This window comes from Dunckerocampus dactyliophorus, chromosome 13 (assembly GCF_027744805.1).
Source record: "Dunckerocampus dactyliophorus isolate RoL2022-P2 chromosome 13, RoL_Ddac_1.1, whole genome shotgun sequence".
In the NCBI taxonomy this organism is placed as follows: domain Eukaryota; kingdom Metazoa; phylum Chordata; class Actinopteri; order Syngnathiformes; family Syngnathidae; genus Dunckerocampus; species Dunckerocampus dactyliophorus.
Window position 1 is genome coordinate 27,051,356 of NC_072831.1, and position 23,807 is coordinate 27,075,162.

Sequence of the window (23,807 nt, forward strand, 5' to 3'; positions counted from 1 at the left end):
CGTAATGCGTATAAACACGGCGCAAGTACATAATTGCACAGCCAACTTTTTGTAACGACATAGAAGCTACTATTAGATTTGAGGCACATTGAAATTGGAATTTATTCACATCTTTTCTGATTTAGCGTTTGCCTTGAGTATGTATTACAACTGAAGTGATCAAAATGAGCAAAAAAAAAATCCTACACAAAATACTTTTCAAACTCTTGACAATTCATTTAAGCATGCATGCTGTAAAATATGTTGCATGCAACAACGTGTTTCCACCTTAATTCTTTCAACAAAAAAATCCCTGAATACAGTTTTCTTCTTAAAACATTGAGACGATACTAGTACCTTTACATGGGAGAGTTTAACAAGATGAGGGCTGGGGGTGAGAGACGGAACACTGACCTAACACATTAGTTTCATCAAAAAAAAAAAAAAAACATTGTGGATATATACAAATTTGTCATCTGAGAGTGTGAACAATGACATGGCGCACAGGACACTAACGTACTCCAAAGCATCGTCAATCGTCACGTGCCTTGTCTTGGTTTAAGAGCCTTTGTTGCACTGACGATCTGGATCACCTCGGCAGTAGCGACCGTTCCTCTGGGTGACCCTCTCACCTCTGACCGTCCCATTTGACCACCAGCCTATTTTGCGGCGAGTCCGAGCGCTCAGAGCTCAGACTCCATCCATGCCCGTTGCTTCAACTTGTTGTAAGTAACACTTGATCCAAGGCTTGCCTCCTCAGTTGGGGGCAGAATGTTGCTGAAGCTGTTGCTGGTCGAAGTTGGATATGAGCTTCTTGATGTGTGCCAGTTTGTTGTGGAGATACTGACAGCGGATCCTGTCCTGGCTGTAGTTGGGATTGGACTGATGGCACACACACACACAAAGAAACTGTAAGACGTGAGTAGGTAAATGTCACATGCAGTAATTTAAAAGTGGGGATTACCTTTTTTATGTTGCGATAATCGTGGAGTATCTGATTATGAATAGTCTGCAAGAGACATTCATCGTCATAAGGCTGGATAAACTTTGTATAACAAGTACACTAAATATGAACTTTGCATTGTTATGCCGTATTTCCACCAGCTTGAAAATTCAAATAGTCCAGTGAGAAACTGCAAAACCATGATGCAGTGAACGCACTGCATGACTGTCTCCTGCATCTACTTCTCAGCAGATCTGCCGAAGCGAGGAGACATATTTTATCCAGGAGAGACTGAGCTGCAGCACAGTGGATACAGCGGAGCTAATAATAGCGTTTGTGTTTATCAAATGTGAGAATTTTCATCCATATGGTGACAGATTGTAGCAAAGGAAAAGCGTCTGTAGCCGATAAAGACAATGCACGGTGGAAAAAGGAGCTTAAAGTTCCCATCTAACCTTGTATTTATGGGAATCGTGGTGGAGCTGTTTGAGCTGCGTGTCCAGCTCCATGAACTGTCTGGTGACACTGTCAATGCGGGCGTGCAGGTCTCGGTACTCGCTGTACTCCTTGTTGAACTCCTCCTTGTAAAGCTGTCGCTGAGGGTGGCTGCTAATCTCTGTGTACTTCCTACAGAAGACAGAAGCCAACGCAATCACATTCACAGAACTTTATTTGTCAAGGTTAGGCCTGTCACGATAACAAGTTTTCCTGCAAGGGCCGCACTGTGGCCTAGTGATTAGCATGTTGGCCGCAGTCAGGAGAGCAGGAAGATCTGGTATCAATTCTCCGCTTGGGCATTTCTGTGTGGAGTTTGCATGTTCTCCCCGTGCGTGCGTGGGTTTTCCACGAATACTCCAGTTTTGTCCCACATTCCAAAAATATGCATGTTAGGTTAACTGGAGACTCAAAATTGTCCGTAGGTATGAATGCGAGTGTGAATGGTTGTTTGTCTATATGTGCCCTGTGATTGACTGCCGACCAGTCCAGGGTGTACCCCACCTCTCGCCCGAAGTCAGCTGGGATAGGCTCCTGGGTCTGTTCCTGGGTAAGCCTGTCACCATCGTAACACTTTCATTCAAATTCAGAAAATAACAAAACTTAAAAACTACATGTTCATTGACTAAGAATGCCTTAACGGAGGCGATTACAATGCTGTGTGTGCGTGTGTGTGTGTGTGTGTGTGCACGCGCCTGGGAGGTGAGTCTCTTCACATTAAGACCAAACCTAGAAGATTTTCCCCCTATTCTGTTATAAAGCATCTTGATGCTTCAGGCATATGGAGCTCAGCAACCTCGATGGAGATGTACAGTATATACTTTGCCACAATAAGCGTTCATCACAATACTCCCTTTTGCGATCACTGGCACTAGTGTGTGATGGTATCACAAAATAACACTTGTGTAGTTAATCTTTTAGATGCTCTCAGGGCTTAAGTGCTGCGTGACAACGGTGTGACCCTAAAGAGTTTTTATAAAACTTAGAAGCGCAATTTCAGCTGAATTTTGAGGTCAACTCTATTATGACTATTACGACTTCAGAATGTGTTACTTACGTTAAATAATCAGTGCTATCGTCGGCTGATTGAGGCTCATCCGAGTCAAACATCACATCAGCAGGCTCTGCGGACAAAGTCCAATAGTTTTATGAAACACCACACTGTATAGTGAATATGTCATCACAGGTGTTGTGCTCTCACCTGCACAGTCCACAGCGACTTGATTGGTTACATCCCTTGGACTGTCATCTCTTTTCCTCTCTTTGCCGCCTCTCCTCCTTTCTTCCATCTATTACAAAATAGAGTGACAACACTGTAGAAACAACAAGAATTGTATTTGTTGTCTTCTTGTGCTCACCTGCTCTCGGTGTTTGCTCTTCTTCCTTTTAATGGTCTTCTTGTCCACTTGAGGTACTTTAAGAGGACGCTCAGGCGCCGCTTGAGGCTGGGATGTCTCCTGCTTGCAGGAAGTTTGCCTTAACCTGACGGCGTAATCTGCGTCCTGCCGACAAGCTGCCGACAAGGAGTCCAAAAGTGTGCGGGGGTCGAGCGAGTGCTTCTCCGAGTCATCCCGTGGCATTGATATGACGTCGCTGTGAGCCACTTGGGGTGACGAACCCAACGCGGAGATGGCGGTTTTGCGGGACAAGTGGGAGATCCTTGTCTTTTTACTGGCTAGAGGGTCGGTGTACGTGTACTCCTCAGTCAGGGAATGTTTGGGACGGTGTGCTGGTGAGGAGTTGGGTGTGTCCCGGAGAGGGCTGACCTGGGTCTCGGGGACGGTGAGGAGGTTCTGTTGCGGCTGGAAGAGCCTCCTATATGCCGGAAGAATCCCACACGTAATTAACACAAGCACGACTAGCACTATCAAGTTGAGGCTTCAGCTGTTGTTACCTGACAAGGATTCGCTTCAGAAGCTGCTGGTCTCCTGATGTGTAACCAGGCCAGTCCTTCTGCAGCTCCTTATACACACTGTCCTTCAGCACTAAAGTGTTGTTTCTGCTGTTGACATGGCCCACCTGCAGGCACACAAACAGCAACACACAAAGACATGCGCTGAGGAAATAGTGCTTACAGAGTAGCACTGTATCAACAAAGGAAGCATATTTGGTAACCTAATAGGTGTTCATAAATAACCTCCCACCAGTTATTACACCACCTTGCATACAAAAAAAAAATCACCAGGAGGTATTCTCAAAAAAAAGTCAAAACTTTAATTCCATGGTACGCTTGCTTTTGCATGAGCACAAGCGCACAATATACACATGACGTATAATCAATGTCATATATCCTGCAGCCAGTTATTAATGATAACCACCTTGAAAAAATAACCAAACTAGATTAGATTAGTTAATTTGTAAAGCACATGCTAATACATGAGTTAATAAAAAAGACAGAATTAGTCAAGAGGTTATTTTTAATCTGTAGTCCCAAGGCCATGATGTTAAAAAGGCAGCAAAATTCAGTACAATAAGAAAAAACAATAAAACAAACACAAAATACATGCAGATTACAACAGTAAGGACATCAGGGAAATGTTAAAAAGTTAATATACAAAAATAAAAGTACAACAATAAAAAAACGGAATAAAAGAAATATAAAAATACAAAAATACAATGAGGTATAAAACACATCAGGTGCAGACCTTTAATGCTGACAAGTGTAGGTATTGACAAGCAGTTGTTTTAAATGTTTAGTGAAAGCTTTAAATGTTGTTAATCGTTTAATATCATCTGGTATTGAATTCCACTCTCTGGCACCTCATTTTTTTGAGATTTTGAAAATAGCTGGAAGGATACTAATGGGCCGGTAAATATTTAAAGATGTTGAATCACCATATTTATTTTAATAATATTTTAATAATACTTGTGACTTTAGATTGAGTAATGTTGCTGAGTGTAAGGGCCTGTGTGGTAGCCATTGCTGGATACACTATGCTCTGACTTGGTGTGAAATTTCTTGAGATTTCTGCCACAGAGTCAATAAAGAAGTGGTTTAAAAACCTCTGCTATGATCTTCAGGTTTGTTAGGATGTTACCATTTAAGTGGATTTAAAAATTTTGTTTTGCATTTTTGGGGTGATCCCCTGTCAGGTTTTTTTTTATATTACTCTAAATCAGTTTTCCATTCACCCTTGCACTGTCCAAGACAGTAATAAAGTCTGCTTTTGCTCTTCTAATTTCTTAGGGAAATGTAATGATGCCTTCCTTTCACCAAGGAAGACTATTCTTCTTAGCCTTCTGTTTCATTTTCCATGTAAATTCTGTAATCATTTGTTGTAATTTATTTGTTAACACATAACATCTATGTTATGTTATATCACCAGCCAAATTATAAGCAAGCAGATGAAAAGAAAACAAACCCGGATACAGCCATCTTGTGAAATGCACCGCGTACGTTACGAAACAAGTTTAAGATTGCAACGTGCATACTGCAACATATTGAGAGGGGTGTAATAGTTTACCACGCTTATGTATATAATGTAGTATGATAGCCATACAGGCAGAATGTTTGATGCCGCTGTGCAGGTGTACCTAAAGTTGTAACCAGCCAATGCAGGTTACTGTTACCACTGTCTGTGTCTGCCAAGTGAAAATGAACAGAATTCTTATATTGTAGGTAGCACGCCTGTTTTATGATGACTTCTTGGAATAAGACAAAAATACATTTCAAGGAAAAAAAGCGGTCATGCGACCCCAATTGAGTTGCATAAGTGACTGACGCAACACAAGCCTGCACAGTGCTGTCTTGTCAAATGCACAGCGTACTTTATGAAACAAGTTTACCAAGTAACTTTAAACCCAAATAGAGGCGAGCCGAGGAAAACCTAATATAAGTGGAGGCAGTGGGCAATGCCACACGAGCACTTTTGAGGCCCCGATCAATTCCTCTGTGGGTCCAGCCTGCACAGTGTGCCTCGAGAGGGGCGGTCGCTGTGTGTGACTGGCCAATCACACAGCGTGAAGAATGAATACATAATGAGGATTTTCTTTCATTACGATTATGGATAATGTCGAGATGTACTCGTAACCGCCATGCATAATAGAAATAACCAAAAGAAGTAAAAATAATTCTTTGCTTGTTTTATTTATTTTTTTAAGTGATTAAGTTTATGAAGATATTTTTGCAGAGCTGCTGGAAATGGGTATTTCTCTTGAAGATAAAGTATCTATCTATCTATCTATCTATCTATCTATCTATCTATCTATCTCTCTCAGGAGTCACCAACGTGGTGCCGGCCGGCACCAGGTAGCCCCCCACGACCCCATGAGGTGCCCGCAAGCCTGCTTTTCATTCAGGTCTTCAGTTAATAATGAAAGAACAGTAGAAAGGAATGCATTCTGAAATACAAAATGTGAGTTGTGGACACCAGCATTTTGTTAATGTTCTGGTAAAACAAGCATATTCGCTTTGTTTGGGTTTAAAATAAGCTCTGAAAATAAATGTTACAAAAATGAGTAGCTCTTGGCCATTTTCATTTTGTAAAAGTAGCTCTCACAAGGAAAAACGTTGGTGACCCCTGATCTATCTTATAATTAATAGTCATTCCTCCAACGGGTTATTTATGATAACCACTACCTTGCACCAAATAACCAAAATATCTTGAAATAATGCAAAGTAGCTGTGATTTTTTTTTTTTTTTTATCGTTCCACCCACCTTGTGCGACCGAGATAAATAGGAAAAAGTCCTTACCTCCTTCAGCACGGTGTCCAGCATGCCTTTATCTCTGGCGGTCAGTCCGTCTTTCAGTAGTCTCAGCATCAGCTCGGGTCTTTTGTACGGCCTCAGGGCTAGCAGGTGTGTCACCCGCTCTCTGATTGGCCGCTGTTGCACCTCGTCGGAGCTCTTCCCGTTGGACTCGCCGGCGCCCTTTGTCTTCCCCGTGGAGGCGCCTGCCGCCTTGATGCCGCTGAAAAGGGACTTGGCGGAGCACCGGGGTTTTGTCAGGCTGGCCAGGGCCGGGGCTGGGGCACGCACTGTCACCTTCTTGCCTGCAGGGCGGCAGAAAAATGAATCAGCATACAAATGCAAACAATAGGCAATGAGGCAGGACTTGCATCATCAAAGGTGACCTACACTCAAACGTCTTGCGCTCTTTAAAATGCAGCTCATTAGAAAGTCACTGCACATACAAGTGTGTTTGTTGTGCGACTCCCACTCAAACAAAGACGCCACAGGCAGGAAATAGCGGAGATACTTTTTTCATCTTCTTGACAGTGTTACAGATTTAAAAATGACCTAATTTCCTTTTCCTCAGAAAGCCACATTTGGGTTGTGACACTCTCTGTGAGGGGAAGATATGAAATCTAATTTTGGAAATGACTGCGCTGCTACACTGACTTCCGCTGTTTTGACACAGCGTCGGCGTATGTGTGTGATCAACCAACAAACTTTACAGCGAAGGGGTGTGGCACCAGTGCCAGGATATTTGCAGTGTGTAGCATGTTTTTTTTTAATTGGCCGGCAGCATATTATAACAAGTAAAGATCCCCTATTAATTATTTTTAATGATGTTCCAACAGTAATTATGTGTCTGTTTATGAGCACCAAACATGAGAATAATCTAGCAACTCCCTCACTTGCTTGCTGCACTTAAGAGAGAAGAGGTGCTCAAATGGTCGTTTTTAAAGATTTGAGTTTTTATGGCACAAAGGAAAATAATCATAGTCATCATAAAGGAAAATAATCAGCAAGATGATAGTGAGATGAGTCCACCCTGGAGGATAGCTTTGGTGGGAAAAGAGAAAAAGAAAACCAGGCTTCACTACATATCCTAAAAACAAAGCTCTGCAAACTATCAGAGTTACAGTGTATATGTAAAAAGTGCCGTGGACAAACAGAGGCCATTAGCACAGAAAATGGTGTGTTCCCAGTAGGGCTTCTGAAAAGCACATTTTTTTCAGCATTAAGGCTAGATGTTGGCCAACACACTTCTAATACACTACTGTGGCACCTCTGAGACGTACTTAAAATGAGTCAAAAATATATATAATATGGAGGCTTCAATTTAAACACAGCCCAGTTAGAATGTTACAAAAGGAGGAAAAAAAAAACAAACTTTCTACCCTGGAAGCGCCCGCCATGCTTGATGACGATGGCTCCCCGGCTGCGGGTCTCCTCCTCGGCCTGCGCCATGCTCTGCAGGGCTTTGTCGTACGAGTCATCCGTCGCCTTGACCGTCATCTTCTTCTGAATCACGCCGAGACATGACAGGTCCTGCACAGCACTGCAGGGGGAGAGGGTGACGCTTTTAACAGTGTGGGGACATTTAGGACTACTGTGTATGCCTCTTCATCAGAACATAGCAAGAAATGAAAAATGCACCATTAACTAGAAAGGGAATATACTGTATATGCTGGCCCACGGATGGCCCCCGAGCCGCACTTTGGCCATCCCTACTTTTGTGGATCTTGGTCGGGGTCGGGCTTGTGGCCGCAGCTCAAAGATTTTTTTCGGAGGTGCGCTTCTATGGAGTTATATTGGTGCCTTAATATTGAGGTAGCAAAGGCAGATATTGAGCCATATTAACGTGCAATAACTACTGATGTGTTCACAGGCACGTCGCTGCCCTCTGTCACTCACTCTCTCTCGCTTGCTTAACCGCTACATGCTTTTGCAGAGAGCCGATCCGGTGTACGTGCGCTGATACCTCCGGTCGGGTTTTGGGGACTGAGCTCCTGGCGGGAGCTTGCGGGCTGCGTGCCTGTAAGGGGCCAAGGCGTATGGGCGTGTTCAGTGGTCAAAATTTGTGCCTGTTGGACACTCTCCGGGAGGGGAGGGCTGATCGGAAGTGAAAAAGTTGTATGGGTCCACCCCTACTTCAAACAATTCCATTCACATTGTTACATGTATAAAAGTACACTCATGAAGAAAATTAACCTGCACTTTTCCAACCTCATCACATCGTAACTCCGCACCACTACAATACAACAGGTTTCTTCATTTTGTGGCCTATTTCCAGTCATTCTGTTCATTCATATTACGCAAGGTGGTAGTTTGTTATCATTTACGGATGCAAGTTATGTTCTGTTTTTTGTTCTGTTGCTGTCTTCCATGGCCATGCTAATGATATGTCATAATAAAAAATCCAACAAAAAGAAGAAAAGAAAAAAAAAACACTCTGCCAAGATCTTGCATAACATCATGCCTTTTCTTCTGGAGTTTTGTGCGCCCTTATTCCCAGAATATGTTGGTCAAAATCCAAAAAGGTTTGACTTCTAAGGCATTAGACAGTGTTTTATACAAATGACAAGCTATTAGGAGGGCTGCTTGAGCTCCTAAAGGGATTTTTTTTTAATGTGCTTTGTTTTACTCGTACCTCGTGCTGAGTTGCTGGATGCAGTCAAAGCTCCCGTGTGGATTGTCCTGGGCAACGTTGGTCACCCCAAACATGAAGATCCTCGCCTCACCTCCATTCTCGGAGCAAGGAATTGTGATTTTCTGCAGTGAGAGAAACGGAAAGTTTGATTTATGCCCAAAAAAAGATTGATTTTATTATGAAGTTATGTTGAAAGTGATTCTCACCCCTTGGTTTCCATTGAAAGAGATGGTGGGAGGGGCAGATGAAACCTAAAAAGGAGAACAAATCAATTAAAGACTGATTGATTAAAAACATAAAAGCACGCATTCTACTCTGTACATTTCATATTACACTTCCTACTTTTTTTTGGACCCACAGTCCTCAAACACCACCCACAATGTTCCAAATGCGTGTTCTTTTGAATGGATGTCAAACTATGAATCATTCAGATGCAAGTGGATTGTCCCCCCCCCCCACCACTTGACAGCAGAACTTGGTAGTCATCCCACATGTCCCTGCCTGGAAATGACTGGTACGTACACCGCATGCTGTTTCAATTTAATACATTCAATGATGTGGCCGTCGAGGGAAAGCGCTCGCAAAATGTCACAAACCTTCAAGCAGTCACTTCATTAGGTATGTCTGCACAATCATCACGCAATCATCACATTTGCTTTTACAATAACAACAACGCTCGTTTAAAAATGTAATAATGCATTGCAGAATATTGAGAAGTGTTTTCTCTCGCAGCGGAACCTCAAAATACATTTTACATTCAAACTTTACCATAAAAAACAATGGAAAAAGGAATAATCTTTTCCAGGGTCAAACTATCACCCATCCTGAAACATTTAACCATACAGGCTGTGTTTTAAGTAAGGGGTTAAACATTTGCAACAATCATTTACGTGTAAAAAGATCAAAAACACATAATGGGTTGCGTCGCAGGGTGTCGTAGGTGTAAAAATAAGTGGACCACTTTAAACACCTTTGATAACAACTGACGCCGTGTATGACCATCAATCTTGAGGTTTTCTCCTCCCAAAACTCCAAACTCTGTACCCTCAGGGTTGATTTCGAGGACCCTGTGGGTGTCAGAATCCTGCACTGCTTTTCTACACAACAGCCAAAATAATAACTACAATGTTATTTATGCAGGGGGTTCTAGTTACTGCTTAATTGGCTGTGTCTAAATCCGGGGTCTGCAGCCTACTAGCTCGCATTTGTGGGCTGCATGACGCGAAGGCGACCGACAAATGTGTCATCCTTCTCCATTGAATGGAAGTCTGCATTCAAACCATCCTTCGTGGCTCATCATATCCCAAGATTCTTTTCGCTCTTCCGTCCAGCCTTTAAAAAAACTTCAACATTACGGTACACAGCGGGGGCAAGTATAGATTTAAGTATTCATTTGTTTGCAAGTCATAAGTATTGATTGATTTGTGCAATCAGAGGGTTTTATGTGTGCAGTCTTTGGATGTAAAGTCTCGATTCTTTCTACGACGTCGAATCCTTCAATGCTCATATTTAAATATAAACACATTTCAAAAATAATGTGTCGCTGCTGATTAGAGTGCGGTACAAATCAACAAAGTAGCCAAAAAGTAATAAATAAACAAACTATTGTTTAATATATCAGATTTGGCTATGAGCTGGAGATAAATCTGCCGACGGAGAACCTCTCTTCTCTCTCCTGTAAAACCTACATTTAAAAAACTTCTACAATGCAGCATTCTGTACGTTCTCCTTCGCTTTAGTTAAGTTTTCGCTGTACTTTTGTGATGGAAGGCAGATATCATCCCGTCATGACATCCGGGGTAAACATGACAACACGTGACACAACCAGGAAGTGTGATGAAGGCTAGACCGTCTACATTCACAAGGCTGGTCGGAGGAACCTCTGAACGTCTGTCTGGCCTTGGTCGACCGGGTAGGCAACTGGCCTTGTCGGCTGCAGACCCTTAAATTGGAGACAGCCACTGTTATATTAGTAATGAACATTGCTACAAACTCTATATGCGCTTTAAGCAGTGAATATAGGTGTACAAACAGGTGGTTTCCCTTATTACTCTCATCTGTGCTGACCTGCCATTACCACGGTAACACACTACATCACTGGAAAGTCCAAGAAGGAGATGTGTGGTTTCCATGTTGGCTGTCTGTGAAATGACCCATTTCTAAACAAATGGGAAGTGCTTCATAGAGGAAGTGCTACACTCCACACTTCCTGCATCCACACTCTTTTTATTTAAAGTTGATCAGCCTTGCCGGAAGTGCACTTTGGAGCTACGTACATTTTTTTTTTATTGAGTGTTTAATCTGTGCAAAGTGACCCATATGACAAACAATTGATCCCACCACCACCACCATTATCACTCTTTCCTAGCCGCTTTCAACTGTTAACATATGCTTATTTTCCGCATTCAATAGTGTAACGTGGAATTGTATGTTACAGTCTTTGGCGGACTTAAAGATACAGATATTATTAGTAGGCTAAGCTAACTCCTAGCTAAAAAAAACAAAAACTAGCTTACCTTGTCGTGGTGAAAGGTGCTAATGGCTCTAGCCGCACTGTCAGTTAGTTTGACGTGAAACACCGAAACGTTGGCGCCGCGGCTCCTCGGCAGTGGGCATCCGCCGGACAGCCCGTAGCTGCGATTCTCTTCTAGCGCCAGCATGAGGCAGCGAGGGCGCCGCCAGCGTCCTTACAACTGAGCCGCGTCGAGGAGGTAAACAAACGGACATTGGCGGAGGGAGAAAAACAAACCCCGCTGGACTTGTTCGCCTTTTTCTCGGTTCTCGTTGTGCTGATTCCTCCGCCGCGCGCTCTTCTCCGAGTACGACGCGTTACGTCACCGCGCTTGCGTGTGCGCGATTGGCCAGAGGCGTAAATAAACTGTGACGCAAGTTGTGACGTAAGCACATCCACTTCCCGTTTGGCTGACTGCTTAACAAATTTGGGAATTTCTTCACAATAGCGTAAAAGTTGCATCGGGCTTCATTGAGGTTTTTAATGAAACTTAGAGATCTTAAAAAAATCTTAAATATGCCACTAATGTATTTTAACATATACGTTTTTTAAAGTCACGTAAATCTATTTTTATTTCCATTTCAATTCAGCAAACCAATAATTTTAAGAATGCATGAATTGAAAACATATAATGTTTTATACCTCTCAAGCGAAAGTACTTACTGTCAACATGGTCTTGAACGCACTCGGAGTCCAAATACAGGGTTTCATCACATAGCTAGGGTGTGGTGTCTGTAAGAGGGAGGCCTTTATTTGTGGTCTTGAACGCATCATAATCAAAATGCTAATAATGTTCACATTTTATAATTAAATAATATAATATCAAATTCATCGTGTCGTGTTAATTTATATTAACATGATTAAATCCTATAATTTTTGTTTTAAATAAAAAAAATGTTACAATATAAAATGTATTTACAAGTATATAATATAAATTATATATTATATCATGGCCTCCATTCACATTCTGGAGGCCAGAATGGTTGTTTTTGGTTGTTTTTGTCCCTGCATGGAATAAATTTAGTCAAAAATTATTTTGAGTACAGCCTCAATGAGAACGGAGGCCATTATTTGAGGAAATATGCTGTCATAGTGAAGAAAGTATATTTTTTAAAGAGTTGTATATACTGTATTTTCATGTGCCTTTGAAGCCAGCAGAGGTGCCACATCTGACTCAGCAAAGTCTCTCTGGCTCTTTGTAGCGCTCGCCTAGCAACAGGTGACATTTGGGGGTGGAAAAAAAGCAACTTTGAACCTCCCCTTGACCCCTCCAGAGAGGAAAGGACGGAGCAGCAAGTACGCTTCCAGAAAGAGGTCGATAAATGCTGCTGTCACTTTCAGAAGATTCTCCATTCAAAAGCCACCAGGATCCAATGATCCAATGACTTTGTTTTTTTGTAGGACGGAGGCTTGATCATGCTGAACCCCATGTCCGACAGCAGCTCCCTTATTAGTGCCGCAGCCTCTGGAAAGCTGCGCCTGGTGCGCCTGCTTGTGGAAGGTGGGGCGCATGTCGACGGACGCAACTCCAGAGGGGAGACGGCCCTGCTGGCCGCTTGTAAAGCCCTACGTGGAGAGCCTCCTGGACCTGAAGCCATGAAGATCATCACCTACCTACTCCAGAAAAGGGTCTGTCAACTTTTACTATTACATTTCAACACTTTAAGCATTAAAAAATCAGTTTTTGTTCCCACTGAAGGCTGATCCAAACACAAGGGACAAGGAGGGGCAGACCGCATTGATGTACGCCTGCATGGAGGGAGCTGGAGCCCAGGTGGCGTCCCTTTTGCTGTCTGCAGGGGCGGACCCCAGCATGGAGGACCATTCGGGGGCTTCAGCCCTCGTCTATGCCGTCAACACGCAGGATGAGCCCACGCTGAAGGTCTGTCAGAAGATGTAACTCCAGGATAAAAAAAGAAGAAAGGAAGCCTGTTTGTTTTGGCAAGGGCCGAGTGTCCGGACTACCTGGACGTCCACCCGACCCTTGACACATCATCGTCTGTGTCCTGCATGTCCCCGTCCGACATCGTCCTCAAGACTTGCTCTCCCAACTCCTCTGACTGTGAGAACATCTTCAACTTCAAAGGAACAGGTGAGTGAGAACTGTTTTTTTGTGTATAGGACCAATGACGGTTGGGTAGGACCCCCAAAAGAGGTGAAAAGCAGGGGGTTCAACCTGAATTTTCATGAAAAACAAGCCAACAAAAGTTGGACTCCAAACCATCATCATGGGAGATGTCAGCAAATGTGATTTTTTTTGTGCCACCACGGAAAGCAAGGAAACATGTGATGATAACCATAAAACCAGGAAATGGAACTTTATTTCTGGCTGCGCAGTGCAATATCAGCAATACAATTCATTGAAGTGATCAATTACACAAACACACACAATGGCAGGAATTTACATTTTGTACTGTTGGATCTTAAGGAGGTTCCAAGTAGAGCTTCAACATGCAAAAAGAAGAAATGGGGCTGTGACAAAACATTTCTGAGTATGCAATTTATTGCAAACAAGCATTAAAGTGAAAGAGGCTGTTCATCAGCTGATCAAAAATTTAAGACCATAGCTAAAAAAAAAAATAAAAAAAAATCCCCAAAATAGAAATAAAATGTTGAAAAAAGGACTCAGTAATGAGTAGCTGCGCCTCACCTAAAAAACTGGTTTGGGCATGCTTGATGCCCGTGTTTCCAGGAGGCTAGTGGGAATGTTGCGCCAGTTGGCGGAGATGGATTCAATGTCTGGAACTGATGTCCATTTTTGTAAACGTGTCTTGCCATCCATCCCCAAATTGTCTCAATTGGATTTAGATCAGTGGAACATGCAGGTTGTTCCAAAAGAGTCAGGATTCTTCAGGAAGAAGTCCTTTGTCAGGTGGACATTGTGAAGTGAGCCTTGTCCTGTTGAAAAAGCCAGCCAACACCACACAGACGAGGGCTGCCCCCTGCAACATCTCCACATAGCCAGCTGCCGGTTGACACCCCTGCACAATCTGAAGCTCTATTGAAGGGTCATGATGGTGACCCCTCCACTGTGCCATGTGGAAAACATCTGAGGTGGGATCTCCTTGTCATGCTAGTAACATTGGAAGCCAGGACCGTCAAGGTTCCTTTTTTCTCATCAGAGAATAAAACTTTCTTCCACCTCTCAATGTCCCATGTTTGGTGCAAATTCCAAACGGGCAACTTTGTGGCATTAAAAGGAGATGAGGCCTTCTCTCCCAGATGCTGTCTGATGGTTATTGGACTGCACTCGGCACCAGCAAAAACCTTCATTTGGGCCAAGGATCGTCCAGTGTCTTGATGGACAGCCAATGGGATCCTTCGGCTCAGAGCCGGTCAAATATGTTGGGGTTTACACTTGTCTTTTTTGTTCCAATACCCCTCAGGATCTTTGAATTTTCAAATGACTGTTTTACTGCATCCCACCTCAGCAGCAATGGCGCATTGGGAGAAGCCTTGCTTATGCAGTTTAACAATCCCGCCGCGTTCAAAGAGAGAAAGCTCTTTTGCCTTGGCCATCGAGAGATCATGACAGCGTGAATACCTGACACAAAATGACATTCAAGCCACATTTTTACCAAGATTTTGGCTTTTAAAGGCTGCGCTGTTGAACTTTTGATCATTTGATGAACAGCCTATTTCACTTTAACTTCCACTGTGTTGTGTCACCTAAACAAACTATTAGGATTGCCTCTTCTGCAAAGGAACAGTGCTTCTGCAGACTCGAGTTGGATATTGTAGCCTCAAGTGTCACACAGAGACAAGTCCAGACAGAGGAGAGTGGATGCCTGCCGCTTTGAAATCATTCCTGTGCTGATGCAAATAAGTGCTGCTCTGTCATATACTACAGTATTATCTATCATAACCATATGCTGATTCATATTAAAGAAAACAGTAAACCAGTAAAAGCTAATTTAAGATGCGAGGAACTGATAGAAGTGGATGAAAAGTGTGTTAATTGTGAGGACTTCTTGTGTTTTTATATGAAAAACAGGCGGTAACAATCCCCTACAGGTGGTAATGGTGACTTCATCCAGGCAGGACACATTGTCATCATGTGCCTTACATACAAGTAGTTTGTAATTAGCACAGCCAAGTGGGCGGGTCTGGCATGATCAGACCATTTTTAATTGGCCTATGAGACAGTTATTGTTGAGCCCAATGAATTCTGCCTAGCAACAACAGGAACAGGAACAGCATTCTACCTAATTCATTATACAATGCATAGCATTTTTTAGCTAGCTAGCAGGCGCAGGATTCTTGTTCCTGTTCCAGTCACATGTGCTTGTTGCTGGGCAGACAATGTGACATGCACCCAAAAAAAAGACAATCATAATATTGGAAGTGGGCGTTGCTGCTGCAAACATCCAAGGACAGGGCACACTGACAATTTCTCCAAAAAATTGCAAAATAAGGATTCTGATGAGTTTATTTATGTGTATTGATATAAAAATGTAATACATGCTTGTATAACAATATAAAGCATGCATTGAAGGATCTACTTAACTTGCCCCTAATTCAAAATGGCCGCCTTTTGAGTCTTGTGTGTGTGTGTGTGTGTGTGTGTGTGTGTGTGTGTGTGTGTGTGTGTGTGTGTGTGGTTATCACTCTTACCATCTGACTGGCTTCTTCCAGGTCAGCGGGGAAGCATCATCAAGCCGCCCTTCTGTGACCTCCTGTACCCGCCACCCAGGCAGAGAATGTTCTCTGAGCCGTGCCTGAACATTCCCAACCTGGACCGTCTCACCAGAGCTTACGAGGAAGGCCTGAAGGCGAGGAACCTGCGAGGAGAGAGAGGCAGAGAGGATTTACATCACTCCCAAAGCCGCAGGAACACATTCCCCACCGGCACGCTTCTGCTTCACCTCCCGCCCTTGGTGAACAAATCAAGCGCTCCCCTCCAAGCCTCCAAGAGTGGGATGGTTCTTCTGCCTCACCCGCCTTCGTCATCTTCATCTTCCTGCAGGACATCAGGACACCCTCGTTGCCTCCGCTCCCCATCATCACCAACGCCCCCTTACCCCCCTGATGGTACCTCTTCTTCCTGGAGCAAGAGGAAGTTACCACGCCGCCACTCAGTGCAGCTTGAACACATTTGAAAAGCATTTAGGACCATTTTTGAGGTTGTAGATAGAGAGATACTTTATTCATCGACAAGAAACATGTCTTTAACTTCTTGAAGTTGTTACTAGCAGGCAGTGGCGGAGCCAGACATTTTTCAGGGGTGCCAATAAGTTATACCCTGAATTGTCCAGATGGCCTGTGGGGTGGCCGGAGAGTGACCAGGGGAGGCCAGGGCCACCACTGCTTTTGGAGCGTCTATTAGAGCAATTAATAGCAACTAATGATTTCAATGCATTATTTCTGGATTCTGATCACCATCATCGCAGCCAAACCCGCGCAGGGCATAATAGGGAAGTGGGTGCCGCCGGTGGGGACTCCTGTTTTAACTAAAGACTGCTTGGTTTACATGCCCACTCGTGCTGCTACAGAGCGCTTCCACTATTAACATATTTATGTGCTGAATCACGCTTCAGAATTTAAGTCAAAGTCAACATAGTGAGAAAACTTGACCGGAACCGACCATAATGCAAACCTACCTACCGCTTGCAGTTCATGCAAGACGCGGTTTCATTGACAGCTCCTCCACACGGAAAGTTGTGTGTTGCAGTGAAATGCGTCCAAGCGGAAACGGCGGTTAGGCTGAATAATGTTCTGCACCACAGAGCCTCGTTTGTCAAAATTGTCCCCCAGCCGTGGGGGGTTGGCCACTGAAGGTCGCCGCAGAGTGACCACTAACTTATTTAGTATGATGTGTACATTTGTGTACACTAAATAAGTGTCCCCTCGTTTTTGTATCCTTGTTAAAACATATTGCTGCAGTCCTCCTCCTCCTTCGAACCGTAGATTCACTTACGAGACAGCAAGCTAGCGATGTGATGACTCAGGAGGCAGGCCGGTACAAGGAGATTGATTGCCAATGTTGTACAGCCAATCAAGACGCAGAAAATAATGGGCGGAGCATCCAGATGAGAAAGGGAAGAAAGAGACAGAGAGAGAGAGAGAGAGAGAGAGAGAGAGAGAGAGAGAGAGAGAGAGAGAGAGAGAAAAAACACTCAACTTCCCACAATGCAATTCTTTTTAAAGGGCCTGTAACAGCGTTAATAATCATTTATTATCATATCTATATCTTACCATATGATCTATAATCATAATACATGTTTTAAATACAGTAAATACAAATTAAATGTTAAAAAAATATAACATATATTTTTACTAATATTTAATATTAATATATATTAAAAATGTATACAATAATTATATTTATTCTTAATTATTGTGTATTTATTATAAATATATATTTTTGAATAAAACAATTATATTTAGACTAAAATATACCTGTCAAAAATACTGTATGGATAATAAATTAAACGCTATTATTTATATTTACAATTAATTAATAATTAACAATAATGTCTAATAATGGTCTTTTCATTTATTTTTCTGTACTTTTTTTTTTACTACAGGTAATTTACTTGCCTGTAATAAACATCTAAATACTGTACATATTGATATATGTATTTGAATACAGTCTTCCCTCGCTACATCACGGTTCACCTGTCGCGGATTCGCTCTTTTGTCGATTTTTTAAGTGCAATTTTGCACTTTTTTTAACAGCGTATGAATGTGCATTGTGTTCTGCGTCCTTGTGGTGTATTAGAGTGATCTATAGGTGCTCTGTTGCATGTGTCTGTTTTTGTATTTACTATTGCTACCAGTAGAGGGTGTTGTATACTCATGTAAGAGTTGAAGACATAGCCCGACTGCCCAATCATCTGATTGGCTAAGGGAGCACCCACCCGTTGTGTTCTGCATTCTGGTTGGCTGTAGACCATTGTCAATTCATCTCCTTCATGCAGGACTGTCTGTTTCCTGCTAGCGATCATACATGCTGAATGAAGGCAGAAGTCACGCAGCTGTAGGGCGCCTGCAATACTGTAAAAGAATCTTCGCTCATGGAGGATGACAAGGAGGAATATGTTTTAACACGGATACAAAAACGCTACAGCCTAACGTCGCCAGGACAAGCCACGATCAGAGGAGTGAGTCACTTAAGTTCTTGTGTCCAAAGCTCGTAAGTTGATCGTTAAAATTCAAACGAAATTTGAACTTTGAGAGTGTTTAAACATCAGAGAAATGTGATCAAACATTAATGCCTGTCTGAGAAAAGTGTGTAAAGTGTATGGCGAGGGTTTTTTACAGCCTTAAAGCATAAATAATTGTGCAAAAATATAGTTATAATTTAGTAAACCAGTCATTTTGAGAACATTTCAGTTTTAGAATGCCACAAATACTGTATTTGTATTGTCTATAAATTAAAAATAGTAAATTGATTACATTAAAAAAAAAGGTCCAAATTCATGGTTTCAAGCAGCAGCTAAATCATCACTAACACAAAGTTCTTTTTCCAACACGTAATTCTCAGGGCTGAATCATCCTTTTAAAACAGGTGTGTACAAGCTCCGAACCTGGTTCGAATGAGGTACACGAGTGCATATAATGTGGCCCATGCAATTCTAAAAAGAACAAACAAAATTTTTTAAAAACTATTAAGCACAAAAGCAGTGTTCAAAACCTGTTCATGGCAAAAGGAGTGAAGTCATTTTATTTGTTTTAATACGTATCTACAACAGCGGCGGGGGGGGAGGAACAGGCAAAAAACAACTTGATGAAAAAAACCTGAAAAAAATACATTTATTAATTATCAATGCAGTTTCCCCCCGATAACATTGTTTAATCTAAAGAAATTTTACAATGTAAAGAAACATACATATAAGATTTTTTAATGTTTTTTTTTTTTTTTAACTACACAAGACATTTAAGGATGGGGGGAAAAAAACTACCCTAACATGATACAAAGCAACTCCCCCCAGCTCCCCCCCCGTGGACACAATGCCTCATGTTCAATACTGCTTTGTCATCAGGAGGAAAAAATAAAATAAGAGGAACTGAACATTTCACCCCCTCTTTTTGTTTTTCAATGTTACAGTATTTTACAGTTAGCACAATAGAAATACAGAAATGATCCTCAATGTTGTGACGACGACTCTTCTTCTTACAGGACAGTAAGAAAATTAAGAGAGTGAAGTTGGACTGCAGTTTTTTGTACAGTGTTTTTTTATATATATATATTTAAAAAAAAAAAAAAAAAAAGCCGCCTGTTCCTGCACTTGGAAATAGATGTGAAAATAAATCCTTCATAGTTAAGAAGAAGGGATATGTGTCAACAAAAGTGGCCTCCTTCTGTACAATTCACAGTTAAAATACACTTGATTTTAAAATTAGGACCTCAATTTATCATTTTTAAAAATTTAAATAGTTGTTGGACAAGCACAGTTTTATTGAATGGCGCACTCACGTCAGGCAACACTCAGGCTGCGCAACACATATTTTACCAGTCAAAAGTTTGGAGACACTTCATCACGTTATTGAATGAGGAAGTGTCTCCAAACTTTTGTCTGGTACTGTACGTCTCTCCCATCTTGTGTGATAGAAAGCCTCAAAATAAGTCACTAAGTCAAAGCTGGCAATGTGCGTGTTTGTTCACGCTCAAGCACATGTGCAACATAGATGTCTTGTAGAATTAATGCGATCATTCCTCCTCAGCCGCCGTCTTGCGTAAAATCAATAAATACACTCATAATAATCCACAAAGTCAAAGCAGACATGTTCGTTTGCTCATGTGCAACGTAGATGTGTCATATAATAACTATATAATATATAGTTATATGGTTGCTCCTGCTGCCAGTTACTAATGAGAACACCCCACCTTAACAGAATGACTCAAAATAATCCACACAATCAAAACCGATGTTTCGGTTGCTCATGCGCAACATAGACATGTCATATAATTATAATAACTATATGATATATAATTATATGGTCGCTCCAGCCGTCAGTTACTAATGATAATACCGCCCACCCACCTTGACAGAATGACTCAAAATAATCCACAAAATCAAAAGTGATGTGTCGGTTGCTCATGCGCAATGTAGACATGTCATATAATTATAATAACTAAATGAAATATAATTCTATGGTCCCTCCTGCCTCCAGTTACTATTGATAACTGGTCACCTTAACAGAATGATTCAAAATAATCCACAAAGTCAAATCTGATGGTTCGGTCGCTCGTGCACAATGTAGACGTGTCATATAATTATAATAACTATATGATATATTATGTGGTCGTTCCTCCTGCCAGTTGCTAATGACAATCAGTCACCTTGCATGTTACAAAGAAACAGAATGACTCAAAATAATCCACAAAGTTAAAGACGATGGCACACAAGCGCACAGAGAGGGGCATAATTAATGAAATTATGCGTTTCCTGCCAGGTAATAATGATAAACGATATAGTCCATGATAAAAAATAAACAGAATGACTCGAAATAACCCACAAAGTCAAAACAGACGATACGCTCGTTCGCTCACACATGAACACATGCGGTATGTGGATCACAGGATTAATAGGGTGGCAGTGCCAACATTATAAATGAACATGGCTGAAAATAAGCCACCAAGTCAGGAAAGTTGTTTCAATACAGCGTTGTGTCATGAAGTGACGGCCCACTTCAATGCTACAGAGCAGTGTGAGTGCCGCCCAAGTCCAGCACGCTTGACATGCTCCGGTGTGAGTGCGCCCTTTAAAAGTGTTCTCAGAGAATTTGCGTGCGTCCGTTTAAAAGTCCCCCTCAAAGACAAAGTGGGACAAGCAAGAGTTGTCTCCCGCCCCCATTCCAAGTTTCTGTTCCGACTGTCATTTGAAATATCAAAACATGTCAATGATATCAAAATGCATTGTACAGTATTTACAAAAACAAAACAAAACAAAAAAACGATGGGAGAGAATCTGAAAGGGGACGCTGACTGCGACTGCCGCCGCCCCCACCCGGACCCCGGTTAGCTAACTTCAACAAAAACTACGTCATAAGGGGGGGGCACCCAAGCGTCTCTGCGAGCCGACATAGAGCGTTGCTACCACGAGGCCGCCCCCCGGACCCAGACAGATATAAGCAGAAACCAATGACATCACTGCGAGATGAGGACTAACGTCAAAGAAAAATGTCCAAATACAAACAAAGACAGACCAAAAGTGACGTGAGCAGCATGTGTGACTGGGGTGGGGGGGTTGTCAGTACCATTTTAGGGAGGATGTGGGTGACATCACACAGATGAGGACACAGTGCTGACTGGATCTGCATATTTACACAGTTGCTACTACGAGAATAACACTTTCAAAATGTAACCATGACTCTCAAGTCAAAGTAAACAATCAACAAAAAGAAAAGTCCATAAATAAATAGAGCTGTGCATTTCTTTCGTTAACATGAAACATCAGGTTTGGATTTGTGTTGTTGAGTTTAAAACAAACAAACAAACAAAGCAAACAAAACAGTAGGCCAAGTGATGGCTATACCGTAGTCTTACCAGCAGGGGGCAGTGAGCTCACATCATTAAAGTTTGGATTTGTTGTAGCTGACCAGGAAAAGCATGTAACTCCACGTTTTCTTGTAATTTAACAAAAAAGTGTTTTTATCCACATTTGTGAAGTTAAAAAAGAGCATTTTAGAATAAACAGAAAACACAAGTTGGAGACAAATGTTTTCATTTGTAAGTGACATTACGCAATAAAAAATGAATAAATAAAAAAAAACAATTAAACTTCTAGACTACTGTATATTTATCCAGATTTGTATGTTTGTTAAAAAAAAACAATTAAAAAAATAATTTAGAGATACTGGACATGTTTTTATGAAGTGGTGTTATGGGGAAAAAAATCTTCCTGAAAATTAAATATTTATTAAAATTTCGGGTGTATTGGCTATTTATCTTGATCCCAAAAAAAAAAAAAAAAAGATTTTTTTTTTTAAAATAAAAAAACTAATTTGGAGATACATGTTTTCATTAGCAAGTGATGTTATGCAAAAAAATGTAAAATCCTCCAGACAGTTGTACATTTCTCAAAATTTCTGGTGCATTTTTATCCCCCAAAAGATAAGCAATAAGAAATTTACGGAATCATAATGATGATAACTCATGCTGATGATAAATTTTTGGAATAAAAAAATTAAATGTGTTCATTATCAAGTGACGTTAAAAAAATGTTCCGAACAATTTTTTTTTTTTTTACATGTTTATAAAAAAAAAAAAAAGTTGTTTGGAATAAAAACCAAAAAAAAAAAAAAAAAAAAAAATTGGAGATACATGTTTTTCGTTAGCCAGTGATGTTACGCTGTCTTCAAAGTAATGTGCCCTTAAAATAAAAACAAAACAAAAATAGATCCTAATCTTTAAAAATGACCATAGCAATATAATTAATAACAATAATACAATAATAATAAAAATAGCAATGATACAATACATACACAAAATAGGGGGAAAAAACTAAAATTCACGGATCATCACAACACCTCTGTTCAAAATGTACACACAGAGAGAATAATGTCAAGGGTCGGTGAGGTCCTGTCAGCAGACCCTGCGTCCAATCTGTTGGGAACATCACGTTTAAAAAGAACTTTGAAAAAGTCCGATGAAGTATCCAGACAGCTGCTGAAGAGAGCCAACATTGTGTCCTCATTCGGTCTCCTTTCCCACCCTCCAGTTCGTCCTCATTGTCTCGAAGCAGACAGGAAGCCGGGGAGGCTCGGGCCCGAATTCGAGAAGAGGCTCTTCCTGTTGCTCTGTGACAGCTTCCTGCTCGGGCCGGTGGCCATCTTGCACGCTCCCGGAGGGCCCGTCTTGATTAGAGTCCCAGCGTGCTCCAGGGCTGCTCCGGAGGGCTGCGTGGACCGCACAGTTCACCCAAGGGGAGGTGGAGGAGAAGGAGGGTTGCGAATGGCGGCAGGAAGGCCCCAGATGGGAGCAGAGGTTGTGTGTGAGGAAGAGGACGAGGAGGAGGCACGATCCGAGGCGAGGTAAGGATTGCGGAAGAATCCAAAATAAAAAGGGGGTACGAAATAGGAGGGGAAGATAAACAAAAATACAAAAAAGGAAAAAATAATCACACACTCATCGTCATGTTGGGAGAATACTGAAAAGAGAGAGAGGGAAGGGGGGAGGAGGGCACAGATGAGTGGATGTGCAACATTGAAACACCATGAGGCGCTCTGACCCAGCACTGCAAATGTCGCGCTGGCTCCAGCTGACTATTAAAAGGTCCCCTATTAGGCAAAAGTGGCTTTTGCATGATATTCGAACTCAGGGGTGCCAAAACATTTTCCACCGAGGGCCGAATACTGGAAAAAAAAGGATGAGGGGCCCACTTTTACTTTTTTATCCTGAGACATTTTTTTCCCCTTTTAAGAAAAAAACAACCTGCATGATGTTAGTATGAGCTGTGAACTGTTTTTGGTTTTAATTTTACAAACATTTCAACTTTCTTCTGGTACATTTGTTTTTCTCGTAATATTATTCTTATGCTTTGATTTTATTGCAATATTATAACTTTTGCCCAACTTAATTTTCCAAAAATTGCAACTTTTCTTTGTTTCTCA

The 23,807-nt window shown here is 41.7% G+C and overlaps 3 protein-coding genes across 7 annotated transcripts in view; 1 reads left to right on the top strand and 2 right to left on the bottom strand.

Annotated features, from left to right (window-relative positions):
• Positions 1 to 65: 65 nt before the first annotated feature.
• LOC129192227 (RNA polymerase II elongation factor ELL-like) lies at positions 66 to 11,569 on the bottom strand. The gene is made up of 12 exons (XM_054796010.1): positions 11,254 to 11,569; positions 8,944 to 8,988; positions 8,738 to 8,859; positions 7,485 to 7,645; positions 6,112 to 6,410; positions 3,312 to 3,436; positions 2,776 to 3,232; positions 2,619 to 2,706; positions 2,475 to 2,541; positions 1,378 to 1,549; positions 944 to 988; positions 66 to 861 (listed from the first exon to the last, which is right to left on the bottom strand). The coding sequence occupies exons 1-12, from the start codon at positions 11,395 to 11,397 to the stop codon at positions 736 to 738; spliced, it is 1,851 nt and encodes a 616-aa protein (XP_054651985.1). The 5' UTR covers positions 11,398 to 11,569; the 3' UTR covers positions 66 to 735.
• A 923-nt stretch (positions 11,570 to 12,492) lies between these two features.
• Positions 12,493 to 17,293, top strand: LOC129192725 (ankyrin repeat domain-containing protein 34B). The gene is made up of 5 exons (XM_054797029.1): positions 12,493 to 12,563; positions 12,651 to 12,878; positions 12,949 to 13,131; positions 13,167 to 13,341; positions 15,885 to 17,293. Exons 2-5 carry the CDS (start codon positions 12,666 to 12,668, stop codon positions 16,346 to 16,348), a joined length of 1,035 nt encoding a protein of 344 aa, XP_054653004.1. The 5' UTR covers positions 12,493 to 12,563; positions 12,651 to 12,665; the 3' UTR covers positions 16,349 to 17,293.
• A 1,619-nt stretch (positions 17,294 to 18,912) lies between these two features.
• The window catches only part of LOC129192091 (single-stranded DNA-binding protein 3-like), a 56,180-nt gene continuing 51,285 nt past the window's right edge, over positions 18,913 to 23,807 (bottom strand). For 3 of the 5 annotated variants that reach the window (XM_054795626.1, XM_054795625.1, XM_054795624.1), the window contains one exon: positions 18,913 to 23,093. In XM_054795626.1, coding sequence (XP_054651601.1) covers positions 22,923 to 23,093 — 171 coding nt within the window. In that variant the 3' untranslated portion in view covers positions 18,913 to 22,922. Of the gene's footprint in view, positions 23,345 to 23,807 lie in introns of all 5 variants that reach the window. The other 2 variants (XM_054795628.1, XM_054795627.1) reach the window with 1 other exon arrangement.